This window comes from Rhinoraja longicauda, chromosome 17 (assembly GCF_053455715.1).
Source record: "Rhinoraja longicauda isolate Sanriku21f chromosome 17, sRhiLon1.1, whole genome shotgun sequence".
NCBI lineage: Eukaryota > Metazoa > Chordata > Chondrichthyes > Rajiformes > Arhynchobatidae > Rhinoraja > Rhinoraja longicauda.
In genome coordinates, this window is record NC_135969.1 from 8,900,808 (window position 1) to 8,917,439 (window position 16,632).

Sequence of the window (16,632 nt, forward strand, 5' to 3'; positions counted from 1 at the left end):
CATAGCATCTTCCTCACAGTTCACACTGCCACCTAGCTTTCTATCATTGGCAAATTTGCTAATGGTAATTTTAATCCCTTCATCCAAGTCATTGATGTATATTGTAAATAGCTGCGGTCCCAACACCGAGCCTTGCGGTACCCCACTAGTCACTGCCTGCCATTCTGAAAGGGACCCATTTATCCCCACTCTTTGCTTTCTGTCTGTCAACCAACTTTCTATCCATGTCAGTACCCTACCTCCAATACCATGTGCTCTAATTTTGCCCACCAATCTCCTATGTGGGACCTTGTTGAAGGCTTTCTGAAAGTCAAGGTACACCACATCCACCGGCTCTCCCCTGTCAATTTTCCTAGTTACATCCTCAAAAATTCCAGTAGATTAGTCATGCACGATTTCCCCTTCGTAAATCCATGCTGACTCGGAACGATCCTGTTACTGCGATCCAAATGCTCCGCAATTTCGTCTTTTATAATTGACTCCAGCATCTTCCCCACAATACTGATGTCAGACTAACTGGTCTATAATTTCCCGTTTTCTCTCTCCCTCCTTTCTTGAAAAGTGGGATAACATTAGCTACCCTCCAATCCACAGGAACTGACCCGGAATCTATAGAACATTGGAAAATATTTACTAATGCGTCCACAATTTCTAGAGCCACCTCCTTAAGCACCCTGGGATGCAGACCATCAGGCCCTGGGGATTTATCAGCCTTGAGTCCCATTAGTCTACCCAAAACTTTTTCCTGCCTAATGTGGATTTCCTCCAGTTCCTCTGTCATCCTAGGATCTCTGGCCACTAGAACATCTGGGAGATTGTTTGTATCCTCCTCAGTGAAGACAGATCCAAAGTACCGGTTCAACTCTTCTGCCTCAGTTGTCTAATTGTATGGAAACAATTAGATGAAAACAGACCACCCATCCTACTTGAATACATGAGACATTAATCGTGCAGATGATAAATTATCTTTTAATACTTCTTCCTTCATAATTTCATGTTCATTAGTGCCATTCGGCCCATCAAGTCTACTCTGCCATTCAATCATGGCTGATCTATCTCTCCTTCCTAACTCCATTCTCCTGCCTTCTCCCCATAACCTCAGACACCCGTACTAATCATGAATCTATCTATCTCTGCCTTAAATATATCCACTGACTGTGCCTCCACAGCCTTTTGTGGCAAAGAATTCCACAGATTCGCCACACTCTGACTAAAGAAATTCCTCCTCATCTCCTTCCTAAAAGAATGTCATTTAATCTGAGGCTATGACCTCTAGTCCTAGACTCTCCCACTAGTGGAAACATCCTCTCCACATCCACTCTATCCAAGCCTCTATCCTTCATCTTTTGTTTAGTTGCAGGCATTAGATACACGCTTATTTTTGGTGTCTAATTTGTACTTTTTAAGGTGCTGTACTGATGACTATGCTGCTCAGCCAGCCAGTTGGTCCTCGGAATTTGGGTTTGAGCCATCTCCTCCACTGCAGTTCGGAAGCTTTCACTGGAATGGTCCAACACCAGAATTTCTGCAGCAGCGCGTGAGTATAACTCGTTATCAATGCTAATAGAATTCCACGGACCGCTGCCGAAGTAAAATAATCGTTAAATGCCTACTTGAACTTTGATAGATTTTTATTGTGACTAATGCAAGCAAATCTTATTAAATAATTGTTAATTTAATTTTTAAATTTTGGAAATATTTGTGCTGTATCTGCTGATTATTTTATTAGAGAGTAGCACTGTTTCGTGGGATAAAACCGAGTGTACATAAACTGCTTTTATGATTAGCTATATGCCATTTGTGGATGGAATGGAATGTGAAATAGATGAATAGAATTAAAATAGCATAATCTGGCCTTTTCAGGATTCAGGATATCTTTATTTGTCATCCAAATAACAAGTTTTTTAGACGAGATTTCGTCACCCACAGTCCAACAATAAGAGCAATAAAATAAGCAAACTACACAACCCCAACCAACACAAAACACACAAAAAAAGAAACATCCATCACAGTGAGTCTCCTCCAGTCCCCTCCTCACTGTGATGGAAGGCCAGAATGTCTTTTCTCTTCCCCTGCCATCTTCTCCCGCGGTCAGGCTGTTGAAGATGCCACGTTCCAGGCCGCGCCAGACGGTGAAAGGTCCACAGCGGGCCGACCCCAGCCCCACGATCCGGGGCGGGCGAAGACGCTGCCGCTGCTGCTGCACGTCGTGGCTCCCGAAGTAATTTATTTTGTCCTTCTGTCCATCCGTCTGAAGAAGGGTCCTGACCCAAAACATCACCTATCCGGGTTCTCCAGTGATGCTGCCTGGCCCGTTGATTTCATGCCTGTACTGCTGAGTTACTCCAGCACTTTGTGTCTTTTTTTTTGTAAACCAGCGTCTGTAGTTCCTTGTTTCTACTCCGAATTTCTTTTGTTGCCCTTTAGGTATTTTTCTTCTAGAATTTACTCAACAGAACAAAAGTTTCTTAAGCGTATAACTTGCCTTGTTGGGTTTAGTTCAGAAAATAAGATGAATTCTGGGGAGATACATGGTGCTTGAATGCTCTCAGCCTGAAGTATTTTTAGAAAACTAACACCATTTAAGGCAAGGTTTTGTTGTAAATATTTCCATAGTTTGATCGGCGAGTAAATTTGATTCTAGACCAGGAATCCAAGAGAATGGTATCTCTCTAACCCTGACACTTTTCTGTCCAGTCCATGCATTTAAAATGCTTTTATTATATAACCACTTTGCTCCATACATGTTTCTTTGTCCTTCTGTCCATCAAAGATATCTCTGTCTCTTTTTTGCTTGCTTTTAAACTGTCATATAACACCTTTTATTGAATCGTTACAACATCGCGTCGCAATTAAATCAGAAAATGCCAAAATAAAATTCAGCAGGTTCATCCAGGCTTCATCAGGATCAAGTAAAGTTGCAGGAATCAGCTGACTCAGAACAATCTCCGAATCACTTGTTCAACAGGCTGCTCCAGCTTTCTGACACAGTGACGATAATCATCTCATCATGTGAAGAGACAAACACTCTTTTTGGACAATGGCCAATGATTGATAGAATTAATCAATCATTTTTAGTTACACTTAACAGAGAAGGCTGGAGAGATGAAAGGGAATATCTGTGTTAACCTTTCAATGCAATGAAACTTATTTTAAAGTAATTCAACTAAAATAGTGATTGATGCAGCATTTTTGTTCGACACAAATGTTGCTATAGTATCTAATAACTACAGCAAAGAGCATTTTAATACAACTAGTGAACGTAAAGTTTAATCCTGAGCTGAATTCATATTTGGAATTGGCCCCACACATGCATGTTTAATAGATGGGATTATAGGATAATGAATACTTTCAGTTCACACACCCAACGGCCTGTGGATTGACGGTAATTGCTGTGGAAAATTTATCTGGTTTATTATTATAACGCACAAATTGAGAAGGCAGAGAATAAAAAAATTGGTGTAGTAATAATTTTCCATTTTTGCAGTGACTCTTCATCAACTGAGAAATCTGAAGAAAGGATAAAAGAAATGTTTTCTAATCTACATAAGCTTCAAGAGTTAGCATTGTATGGCATTAACCTGCTCATCTTGGACCAGGAATTATCAAGAAAAAAGTTGGACATCACAGAAATTCCTCGTGAGTTAAGAAAACACAATGACTTGCCTGGTGCAATTCATCTATTACCACTAATAGAATATTACCTTGATATTTACTGTCAATCTTTGCAAACTGAAAAGGGAGAAATAAGTCCTTCTAGAAGCAGAAATTGCTGTTCATCCAACTCCAGGGAGCTCACTACTTCAAATGTGGATGATTGTTTACATAATTTGGAAGACTTTGCACTTACTGCACTTGGAGTTCTACATCATCTTGTTTCACATAGTCAAACGGTTGGAAATTCCTTGTTGGCCCATCCCTCCAGTCAGAGCACTGGAGGTGGCATATGCTCAGCTGCACAAGTACATCACAAAAGCACACCACCAGTCGAACATGACAAAGAAGAAGCCGGTTCATCCAGGCTTCATAAGGATCAAGTAAAGTTGCAGGAATCAGCTGACTCAGAACAATCTCCGAATCACTTGTTCAACAAGTTGCTCCAGCTTTCTGACACAGTGACTATAAACATCTCTCATCGAAGAGAGAGTGTTCAGTACCAAAGCTTGAGAGTTTTGGGTAAGGTTGCTGAAAGTGCAAGTGCTGCGCTCCTGCACAGGTAAAGAAGAGCCAAGGTTATGTATTATATTATTAGATGACTGTCTGAAAATCAACCTGGATAAAGGTTTACCCTAAAGTGCTGGAGTAACTCAACGAGTCAGGCAGCATCTCTGGAAAACATGGATAGGTGACGTATTGGGTCAGGACTCTTCTTTACACTGCGTCACCCATCCATGTTCTCCAGAGATGCTGCCTCACCAGCTAAATTAATCCAGCACTTTGTTTTGGTTTTTGTATACCAGCATCTGCAGTTCCTTGCATCTCCTGGACAAAGGTTGCAGTTTTATTCCTTAATCTGCAATGAGTAGGAATAAATAATCTAAATAGTTTCAGTTTCTCTGGACTAGCAAATTTGTTCAGGGCTCTGAGCCCTGCTTTTTATTGCTAATTATTATCCATTGGCCCTCGTCAAAAATTACACACTTGTAAACAGTTTCTGGCTTGGACACCTAACTTGGTGAATGATTTGATTGTCTAGACTTGGGTTTTAGTAAAAATTTATCTATGTACATCATTCAAGTAAGGATTGTTGCTGCATTGTCTCATAATAGTCACATTAAACAGCAATAATAAAAATTGCAAATGCTGGAAGTTTAAAAGAAGAAATTTTGGATATATTCAGCGGGTCAGGCAACGACTTTAGTTTTTAGTTTTAGAGATACAGCGTAGAAACAGGCCTTTTGGCCCAATGAGTCTGCACCGACCTGAGATCCCTGCTCATTAACACATCCTACACACACTAGGGACAATTTACACTTATACTGAACCAATTAACCTACAAACCTGTACGTCTTTGGAATGTGGGAGGAAACCGGAGCACCCAGAGAAAACTCACGCAGGTCATGGGGAAAATGTACAAACTCCGTACAGACAGCACCCGTAGTCAGGATTGGACTCGGGTCTCTGACGCTGCAAGCGCTGAAAGGCAGCAACTTTACAGCGGTGCCGCCTGTGGTGAGAGAATCGGAATAAATGTTTTGTTTTGATGTTTTACATTCGTAATCTTTGGTTTAGATCTTTCTCCATAGATGATTCACAAAGTTATGGTGTCTAATATGTTTTTATAACCTAATAGATTTTCAAAGGATTATGTAACACAATTTTTGTAGCTATTTTATTTATTTACTATTACAACTAAGATTTGTGAAATTACCTCGTTGATTGTTTATTAAGTAATGCTGCAGTGACAGGCAGAACCCTTAACAGCATTGATGTACAGAGGTCCAAGTCCATGGTTCCCTGGAATTTGCAACGCAAGTAGGTAGAGAGGTAAAGAAAGCGTACGCTGTGCTTGTCTTCAATCATTAGGACATTGAATATAAGTCAGGGCATTGAGTAGAAGAGTTGGAAGTCATGTTGCAGCTTTATAACACTTTGATTAGGCCACGTTGAAAGTATTGTGTACATTTCTGGTTGCCTAATTATAGGAAGGATTTGGAGGCTTTGGAGTGGGTGAAGAAGATGTTTACCAGGATGCTGCTTAGATTAGAGGGTATGAGGAGAGGTTGGACAAACATAGGTTGTTTTCTCTGGGGCATCGGAGGCTGAGGGCTGAAAATTTAAAGGGGATGTGTGGGGCACGTTTTTTTCAAACAAAGTGTTGTGCCTAGAGCGTGCTGTTAGGGGTTGTGATAGAAGCAGATATGCTCACAACATTTTAAATGCTTTTAGGTCGCTCATGAACATCATTTTAATAGGCAGAAGGGATTAGATTAATTTGGCACAATGTTCAGCATAGACACCATAAGCCTAAAGGCCTGTTCCTGTTCAATGCTCTAGAACTTTGTGAGCCAAAGGCTCTGGACTACACAATAAACCAATGTAACTGTGCTTCAAGCATTAAATTACATTGTGTATCTGTTTATTTCATTGCTTATATGGAAAACAGTTAACTGTTTTGGCTTCTGGCCTACGTATTCCTGAACATAATTGGGTATTTTGCACATGGTATTTATCGCTTCTGTACTTCTTTAATTCATCGGGATTTTGCAATCATCTATATTAAGTATGCTTTGTAAAAGTAGATTATCAGGCCTGTTATCTGGTGAGTTTACATTCATTTTTCTGATTGACTCTTTGGTTGTATTTAGACTGCTGGTGTCCAATGCTGAAGTCCCCTTAAAAGACTTTAATAATCATTGGAACCAAGATGTTATAGACTAACCTTAGTTATGCCATAGTTTAAATCGTGGGCACTTGTAAGATGATTAGAACCTGTTCTAACTCTCAGGACCAGTGGAGGCCATTTCCCATTCAAGTATGTAATGCCGTTCGCTAGTTCATAGCTAACTACGATCTAACTTAATTTACTTGCCTTCCCCTCAAATTCCTCCATTATCAAAAATCTGTCAACCTAAGGAACATTTGTTCCAATTTCAATCAACTCCCAGCATGCAGAAATGTTTTCTAACTTAAATCGTGGCAGCCTGGCTTAGTTATTAGACTACACGTCCTTATCCTGGACATCACATAATATCTTGAAGACTCAGTCACCCTTTCCATTAAACAGAATCCTGACTTGTCTAACTTCTCTGCATAATTTAATCCTTGAAGCCTGGGATTCATTCTGACTTTTGATAATGGAGGAATAATAAGAAATTTTTGATAATGGAGAAATTTGAGGGGAAGGCAAGTAAATAAAGTTAGATTGCAGTTAGCTATGAACTAGCGAATGGCAGTACATACTTGAATGGGAAATGGCCTCCACTGGTCCTGAGAGTATGTCGTCGTACATCCTCGAAGGACAGTGTTTCCTTTGAGTGATTTGCGCAGAACCACAGATGGAGTTCATTTAGGGGTTTGTATTTCATAGTTCTATTCGCTTTTTGATTTATTTTTTTACCTATCTACATAATTTTAAATGTTCTACCTATTGGACATTCATTCTCATCTCCTCTGCTGTGAGTTTTTCTTCATTTGGAAAATACTCTCTTCTCTGTGGTCCTTTTTGCCCATGACTGCCAAATTGAATCCTATCATTTATCCAATTTCAAAACAATCCTCAGTCGTTGGCTCAGCGGTGCAGCGATAGACCTGTTGTTTTACAGTGCCAGAGATCCAGGTTCAATCCTGACTACGGGTACTGTCTATACAGTTTGCACATTCTCCCTGTGATCGTGTGGGTTTTCTCCGGGTGCTCTGCTTTCCTCCCACATTCCAAGGATATGCAGGTTTGTAGGTTAATTGACCCTCTGTAAATTGCCCCTAGGGTGTAGGATACGAAACTGGGATAGCATAGAACTAGTGCGAGGGTGTTCAGCAGTGGGCCAAAGGGCCTGTTTCCATGCTATATATCTAAACTTTAGCCCACTAAGTCTGCACCATCCATAAAGCACTCCTTTTTTTTTAAACACTGATCCATTCCTATCCCTATTTTCCTCCACATTCCCATTAAAGTCTCCAAGATTCTCCCACTTACCTACCCTATTGCCAATGGTCAATTAACCTACCAACGCGCAAGTTTGTTTGGGGATGTTGGAGGAAACATGAGCATCCTGAAGAAGCTAGGTTGTCACAGTAAGAATATGTAAACCCTACAAAATAAGAGGTCAGGATTGAACTCACGTATCTGGAGTTAAGAGGTAGCATAATAGCTACGCCATTACCGTACCAGTACTGTTTTAAAATAATGCCATAACAGAGTTACACTGATTTAGATTGTAACCTAGAGCAGTGCTTCTTAAACTTGTGAATGGTTCACCCGGGTGAATGAAACTAGAGGGGTGCATGAAGGGTGAATGACTTAATATATATAAAATTATACACAGAATAAGATGAAAATTACCAAAAAACATAAGAAAATTTAGTCGAGGGTGAATGAAATTTTGTGATAAAGGCTCACGGGTGAATGAGTTTAAGAAGCACTGACCTAGAGTGTGAAAAGATGAGCTAATAACGTTCAACAAGAGGAGACAAAAATGCTTTTTTTCCCTATTTTTTAAAGTTTGTTTTTGAGCCAATGACAAAAAACCCTTGCTAATTTATCATCTGTTCTTAGAAGACCTTATGAAAAAGTGTATTCATCAACAAAATATTGATTTAGATACTGCTTCAAGTAGTTACTTACATTTTATTTGGATTTTCTGTCAGGTTTCATCATTTACTAAGCAGCCAAGTGCTATTGCGATGCCTTTCTCCAGATTCTTCATGTTCCATCGTTCTACTTGTTGTCCAGCTCCTGGCAAATCTTGCAGATCACGTGGAATTGGCTTCAAGGTTTTGCTCCCAGTCAGGTAAAACAAAAATGCTCTCAACAAATTGATCAGTTTATGATTTTTTTTAAAAATCAAATGTCCTGTTTATGAGCACATTGGATGAATGTTTGTGGGTCTTTAAAACATTGATTAGATAGATGTTCCTTGGTCAGCTGCATTTTTTAATCTTTCAATTTTTGAAGGTATATTTAGTAGAAAAATATATTTCACAGCATTCTTAGCTATATTCTACCGAGACATGTTATTGGTATGATAAGTATAAACCCCAGAAATTACTTTTAGTAAGCCAAGTATAATTTGCACAATGAATGCTGGATTTAAGCATATTTTCCCCTTTTCCATATTCTGCGAGGAGGCTATTTGATGTGAAGATATTGAGGACTTCAAATTTGTAGTATCATACCTGATATAAAGTGAGAAATAATGGACTGAATGTGTGGTCCTCCGTGCACTCAGACATACATGTAGCCATTCCAATGATAGACTCAAAAAGCTGGGGTAACTCAGGGAGTCAGGCATCATCTCTGGAGAAAAGGAATAGGTGATGTTTCAGGTCGAGACCCTTCTTCAGACTCAATGATAGGGATTTGATTGAGACCTCTGGTGCTGTCTATGTAGAGTTTGCATATTCTCACTGTGACCATGTGAGTGCTCTGCTTTCCCTCCACATTCCAATATTGCTGGCCTTTTAAGTTAATTGGCTACTGTGAATTGCTCCTCATTTTCATGTGGCTCGTGGGAGAATTGGGAGGGGGAGTTGATATCCATGTGAAAGAATAGTTTACTGGGAAATAGGTTGGTGGGATGGTGAATGGACAGCTGGCAGAGACACAGCCCTCTGTGCAACAAGGAAATATGAAATACAAAAAAAACCTTTTTGTAATATTTTAATAATCTTTTAAGTTGTTTAAAATATTGTCTAAAAGTCAAAATAAGTGCTGATTTTTGGGAATGCTTGGGAATTCAATGTGTTCAAAGTGCAAGTTGTCATTGAAACCTCCATTTACCCACATTTCTGTAATTTGCAGGTCATTACAGACAAGTTGTGATTTGATAGAACGTACATATTGAGTACCTTTTGGATTCCATCTTTTTGAATTTATTTTTGAAAGCAGCTATGCAGTCGCATAGTGTGCTATATTCAGTTATCAATAATATGCTGGCTGGTTACAAAGTTTGTGTAGAACCTGTGTTATCTTGGGAACTAATCAAGAATTTTGTATAAATATGTACCAAGAATTGTTATCTTATGCCTGCATATATTGCATCCTGTTGAATTACTGGGAAGTGAGAATTGCTGTTTATGTTGCACTAGGTGCCAGTGAAAGAGATTGATCTGGCTGACTGCTCTGATCATTATCACATTCAAGAGAGAGCTAGATAGAGCTCTTAAGGATAGCGGAGTCAGGGGGTATGGGGAGAAGGCAGGAACGGGGTACTGATTGAGAATGATCAGCCATGATCACATTGAATGGCGGTGCTGGCTCGAAGGGCCGAATGGCCTACTCCTGCACCTACTGTCTATTGTCTCTCAGAGTTCAAATTTGGTACAATTATTGTAAAACATTTGATTTTTGAAGAGTATATGAATTAAAAATATGTTTTCTTGTGGCCTGGTAATATAGTTTTAGTCTGGAACTTTTTTCAAAGTTGTATGAACCTCAGTTACTAAATGTGTAGGAAGAAACTGCAGATGCTGGTTTAAACCGAAAATAGACACAAAATGCTGGAGTAACACAGCGGGACAGGCAGCATCTCTGGAGAGAAGGAATGGGTGTCATTTCAAGTCGACCCCGTCTGAAGAAGGGTCTTGACCCAAAACATCACCCATTCCTCTCCAGAAATGCTGCCTGTGTCCTGCTGAGTTACTCCACCTTTTTATGTCTGTCTTCAGTTACTATCTGCCATCTGAAACAAATGACAGTTTGCATTGGGAGATTGATGGTGATTTGCTAGTTATAACTATTTAGTCAGGCATGACTCTGATCCTCATTTATTTGGGTATGTTACTTACCACAACTTGTTGGATCACTGTTAAAATGTTAGTTAACTTTTTAGATTGCAACTCTGATCTGATGCAAGAAAGCCAGATGTAAATCTACTTGTCTTCCTGAGTAATAAAAAAAACATTGGATATCAGATCGTCGACGTTTTGATCCATCGAGTCAGCTGTACTCTGTCAATTAAACCTTGTACGTCTGTTAACCCTTTTACAAGATTCTAGGTTCATTTCCGTTCCTCCTATTCCCAGCTGGTAAGGAATAGAGATCTGATGTGAATAATGCATATATTCAGAATAACCAGCCCCCAAATATCCCTTTGAAAGAGATTAACCTCTGAAGGGTATTCTTCAGAAATTATCATTATCACAAAATGTGAGTTGCTGCCTTAAGTTTTGCTCCCGGTTCAATGCATTCAAACCTCAGCATGCCAATGCACCAAGTGAATATTTTAATTGTAAGTGTACTGTTAATAACGATAGGAGGTGCTAATAACAACACAGTTTTCTTTCCTATCACAATGCTGCCTACCAGCAAGAATGTTGGTTATTTGAGTCGTTAATATTGTATTTTGATTTCATTAGCTGAAGTATTTCTAGTGATGCCATAGAATATTTAGAGTTTTAAACTTGACACAATCGGTGGCTAACTCCAAATACAAAAGCTTTACAGTTAAAAAGAAACAATATTGGGAATGTTGATGTCAGGTAATATATGTTGAGGGTTCAGTGTTGAGGTGGATAGAAAATTGGTTGGCGGACAGGAAGCAAAGAGTAGGAATAAACGGGTCCTTTTCGGAATGGCAGGCAGTGACTAGTGGGGTACCGCAAGGCTCAGTGCTGGGACCCCAGTTATTTACAGTGTATATTAATGATTTGGACGAGGGAATTGAATGCAACATCTAAGTTTGCGGATGACACGAAGCTGGGTGGCAGTGTTAGCTGCGAGGAGGATGCTAGGAGGCTGCAGAGTGACTTGAATAGATTAGGCGAGTGGGCAAATGCATGGCAGATGCAATATAATGTGGATAAATGTGAGGTTATCCACTTTGGCGGCAAGAACAGGAAAGCAGAGTATTACCTGAATGGTGACCGATTGGGAGAAGGGGAGATGCAACGTGACCTGGGTGTCATGGTGCACCAGTCATTGAAAGCAAGCATGCAGGTGCAGCAGGCAGTGAAGAAAGCGAATGGTATGTTGGCATTCATAGCAAGAGGATTTGAGTTTAGGAGCAGGGAGGTTCTGCTGCAGTTGTACAGGGCCTTGGTGAGACCGCACCTGGAGTATTGTGTGCAGTTTTGGTCTCCTAACCTGAGGAAAGACGTTCTTGCCTTGGAGGGAGTACAGAGAAGGTTCACCAGATTGATCCCTGGGGTGGCGGGACTTGCATATGAGGAAAGACTAGATAGACTGGGCTTGTACTCGCTGGAATTTAGAAGACTGAGGGGGGATCTTATAGAAACATATAAAATTCTTAAGGGGTTGGAGAGGCTAGATGCGGGAAGATTGTTCCCGATGTTGGGGGAGTCCAGAACCAGGGGTCACAGCTTAAGGATAAGGGGGAAGTCTTTTAGGACCGAGATGAGAAAACATTTCTTCACACAGAGAGTGGTGAGTCTGTGGAATTCTCTGCCACAGAAGGTAGTTGAGGCCAGTTCATTGGCTATATTTAAGAGGGAGTTAGATGTGGCCCTTTTTGCTAATGTGATCAGGGGGTATGGAGAGAAGGCAGGTACAGGCTACTGAGCTGAATGATCAGCCATGATCATATTGAATGGCGGTGCAGGCTCGAAGGGCCAAATGGCCTACTCCTGCACCTATTTTCTATGTTTCTATGTGCAGAAAGGAACAATTAAAAATGATGGACATCTAAGTAACTTGCTGTTTTCGTTTTCCAATCCTCTAAATATTGCTTCCAGGTGAAATGTTGTATCCCTTTAAATTTACAGTGCCCTCCATAATGTTTGGGACAAAGACCCATAATTTATTTATTTGCCTCTGTACTCCACAATTTGAGATTTGCAATAGAAAAAAATCACATATCGTTAAAGTGCACATTGTCAGATTTTAATAAAGGCCATTTTTATACATTTTGGTTTCACCATAGAAATGACAGCAGTGTTTATACATAGTTTTCCCCATTTCAGGGCACCATAATGTTTGGGACACAGAAATGTCATGTAAATGAAAGTAGTCGTGTTTAGTATTTTGTTGCATATCCTTTGCATGCAATGACTGCTCGAAGTCTGCGATTCATGGACATCACCAAGTTGCTGGGCGATGCTCTGCCAGGCCTGTATTGCAGCCATCTTTAGCTTTTGCTTGTTTTGGAGGCTAGTCCCCTTCAGTTTTCTCTTCAGCATATAAAAGGCATGCTCAATTGGGTTCAGATCAGGTGATTGACTTGGCCACTGAAGAACTGACCATTTTTTAGCTTTGAAAAACTCCTTTGTTGCTTTAGCAGTATGTTTGGGATCATTGGCTTGCTGTAGAATGAACTGCCGGCCAGTGAGTTTTGAGGCATTTGTTGAACTTGAGCAGATAGGATGTGTCCATACACTTCAGAATTCATCATGCTGCTACCATCAGCAGTTGTACCATCTATGAAGATAAGTAAGCCAGTACCGTCAGCAGCCATACATGCCCAGGCCATAACACCCCCACCACTGTGTTTCACAGATGAAGTGGTATGCTTTGAATCTTGAGCAGTTCCTTCTCTCCTCCATACTTTGCTCTTGCCATCACTCTGATCTAAGTTAATCGTCGTCACATCTGTCCACAAGACCTTTTTCCAGAACTGTGGTTGCTCTTTAAAGTACTTCTTGGCAAACTGTAACCTGGCCATCCTATTTTTGTGGCTAACCAGTGGTTTGCATCTTGCAGTGTAGCCTCTGTATTTCTGTTCATGAAGTCTTCTGTGGACAGTGGTCATTGACAAATCCACACCTGACTCCTGAAGAGTGTTTCTGATCTGTCGGACAGGTGTTTGGGGAATTTTCTTTATTGGAGAGAGAATTCTTCTGTCGTCAGCTGTGGAGGTCTTCCTTGGCCTGCCAGTCCCTTTGCGATTAGTAAGCTCACCAGTGCTCTCTTTTAAAAAAAATTATGTTCCAAACAGTTGATTTTGGTAAGCCTAAGGTTTGGCTGATGTCTCTTAACAGTTTTATTCTTATTTCTCAGTCTCATAATGGCTTCTTTGACTTTCATTGGCACAACTTTGGTCCTCGTGTTGATAAACAGCAATAAAAGTTTCCAAAGGAAAGACTGGGGGAAAGACTTGGTGCTGCGAGCTCTCTTATACCTGCATTAAGCAGGCAATTAAACACACTTGGACAATTACAGACACCTGTGAAGCCATGTGTCCCAAACATTATGGTGCCCTGAAATGGGGGACTATGTATAAACATAGCTGTAATTTCTACATGGTGAAACCAATATGTATAAAAATGGCCTTTATTAAATTCTGACAACGTGCACATGTGATTTTTTTCTATTACAAATCTCAAATTGTGGAGTACAGAGGCAAATAAATAAATGATGGGTCTTTGTCCCAAACATTGTGGAGGGCACTTTTTAATCCTGTTCCATTGCTCATAATGCTCTATTATCCACACTGGGCAAAGCAAACGAGCCCATACGATCATTTGTGTTGTACCTCTGTTTATTTCTCAAGAGCAAATCTAAATCTCGTGTAGGTGGTCATTTTAATTTTCCGCTGCATTCTAATTGTACTCTGACCCTTTACTCAGCGCTTTGCAGTCTTTCATTGTGTTCAAGAATTTCAATGCATACACATTCCAATTATTTTTTGGACAGCATTTTCCGGTTATCAGTCGTGTTTCTTCTCCTGTTGTCATTTTCTCCTACCCTTGTCCCATCTGTTGTTGCCTGTTCCATGACCACTCTTTGATTATTTAATCTTTCCCGCATTTGACTATGTCACATATTAATTAATTCATTGTGACCATATTCAAAAGCTTATATTCCTGGATTTTTATCCTAGTTGATGGCTCTAAATGTGGTATATTTTAAAGATGGTGGGCTTCACTCTGCTTCTGAAATTGAATAGCACATAATTTTAGAAGCAGTGCTACTGGCACTACCAACTGTGTCAATTGCAACTCCATTGTAGTTAAGGTCATAAGTGATAGCAGTAGAATTAGGCCATTCGGCCCATCAAGTCTACTCCACTGGCTGATCTATCTATCCCTACTAACCCCAGTGTCTCGTCAAGTTCGAGTGTCTTATTGAAATCAACTACTTTTTCCTTCCTTTAAAATGCTATCATGGCCATGAGGGTTAACTTCAGGCACTATGGTTTCCTCCCACATCCCAAAGACTGCAGATTTGTGGGTGAATTGGCTTCTATAAATTGCCCCTAGTGTGTAGAAAGTGGATGCGAAAAAGGGATAACGTAGAACTTTGTGAATGGGTGATCAATGGTTGGTATGGACTTGGCGAGCCGAACGGCCTGTTTCCATGCTGTATATCCAAACTAATCTACGTATTTCCAGCATTTCTGTTCTTGTTTCAGAATTTCAATATTGACAGGACATGTTCCTGCAGTAATGCGTTATGTTGATTTTCATCGTTGTCGGTAATTTTAATAAATGCACTTTTTATTCTTTCCAGCAACGTGCCTGTTTCTTAATCTATACACATATGCTTCCTCCAGACCTGACAGCTCTGCTGGAGATGGACTCTGGCTCCAGCTTGAACAAGAGGTAATCCCCGACTCTGATTTTTGTTGTTGTTGTAAAATGAATATAATTTTTTGAAATTGGACAATTGCAAAATTGTCCTACTTGGCATATAGAATACTCTTTTTTGCTTAGTCAGTTATAAAACAAGAGTAATGTTTTTATTTCTCTATTTTGATAGATTGTTCGATTCATCGCCAAATTTGGTTTGTCCCATTCTGGTGCCAGTGCCGTGTTAGTAGAATCAGACTGTCTGTGCAATACTGAGGTAACAAGTGTATATATTTTTAAATGCTGTTGATTTTTCTATTGACAAGATTCGACATCTGTCTTTTTGATTTTTTAACTAAACGGATTTGAGAATTGTTCACAAATTAAAAAATTAATGATGTTTATTTTTCGGACCCAGTGCATGTCCAGAATCAGAATGAAGAGCATCAGAATCAACAGTTTTGAAGTATTATTTCAAAGTTAAGGCCTAGCTACAATGCCCTTTATCGGGACTTTACTCTAGATTTGGGGAACTAATAGATAATGACACAAGCAGAAATATGATGTTACATCTGTAGTATAAACATGATCTCAAAATGTTCTTAACGTGAATGGTGCGATTGAAAATCCATCCTACTGCATGTGCAATTTTTAAGTGCCTTCTCTTATAGTTGTGTAATTGATTTCCTGCGAGCCATTTATAACATTAATTTACAGAGCTTAAGACGTAGACTTATTTGCATTTGGAATGCAAATTTTGTTTTTTCCCTTCATTGAGTTGTCACAGGCAGATATATTGATGGACATATAGAAGTTTCATGGCACTGGATATTCTTCCTTCATACTTCAGAATGTATGCATTTGTATTTTGAATTTGAAAGTTTGGTTGGCGAGTTCCATGATATTGGCTGAACTTTGTGGCCAAATAGTATTTATCATATGCATTTTTCTTATTCTGCAGATCTTGAAGACTTTAATAGTTATGTTACACCGACAATGGCTTACCATTCGACTATCCACACAGAATCTCTCTTCATTGGGTAATCAAGCTGTGGTGCAGTTCCTACGAGAAACTGTTCTGCTGTTGCACTGCCTTTCACAGAGGGACAAAAATTTTACAGACCATTGTTTTGTTGTACTGCACCTATATGATCAAGTTATGCATGGAATTAAAGCCATTTTTAAAAAGCTAGCAGATCTAGAAGAAAATGAAGGTGAGAGATGTTTTATCATGTTAACTCTTTTTAATATAATGTGTTTATTTTTGGGGGGGAATTACAAGTGCCGCAGGCAGAACTAGTCAGTGTTTGTCACCTTATTCTCATAGCATCTGGACATGATTGGCATGTCTGTTAGGATCAGAATGTTAGTGGAATGGAGCGGCGATTGTTATGTCATCACTTTTATTTCACTATCTTTCTTGGAATCATAGTTTCTTTTCCCATAAAATTACTAATTAGGTTTTTGAATAAATGTAACACAGATTGAACCCCTTCTATTTTATTTGAA

General features: G+C 39.7%; 1 protein-coding gene across 2 annotated transcripts in view; it reads left to right on the forward strand.

Annotated features, from left to right (window-relative positions):
* The window catches only part of atrip (ATR interacting protein), a 38,856-nt gene that overhangs the window by 21,026 nt on the left and 1,198 nt on the right, over positions 1–16,632 (forward strand). For both annotated transcript variants that reach the window (XM_078414029.1, XM_078414028.1), the window contains 6 exons: positions 1,408–1,537; positions 3,488–4,216; positions 8,308–8,450; positions 15,065–15,156; positions 15,314–15,400; positions 16,085–16,337. In XM_078414029.1, the coding sequence (XP_078270155.1) occupies positions 1,408–1,537; positions 3,488–4,216; positions 8,308–8,450; positions 15,065–15,156; positions 15,314–15,400; positions 16,085–16,337 (1,434 nt within the window). The remainder of the gene's footprint in view (positions 1–1,407; positions 1,538–3,487; positions 4,217–8,307; positions 8,451–15,064; positions 15,157–15,313; positions 15,401–16,084; positions 16,338–16,632) is intronic.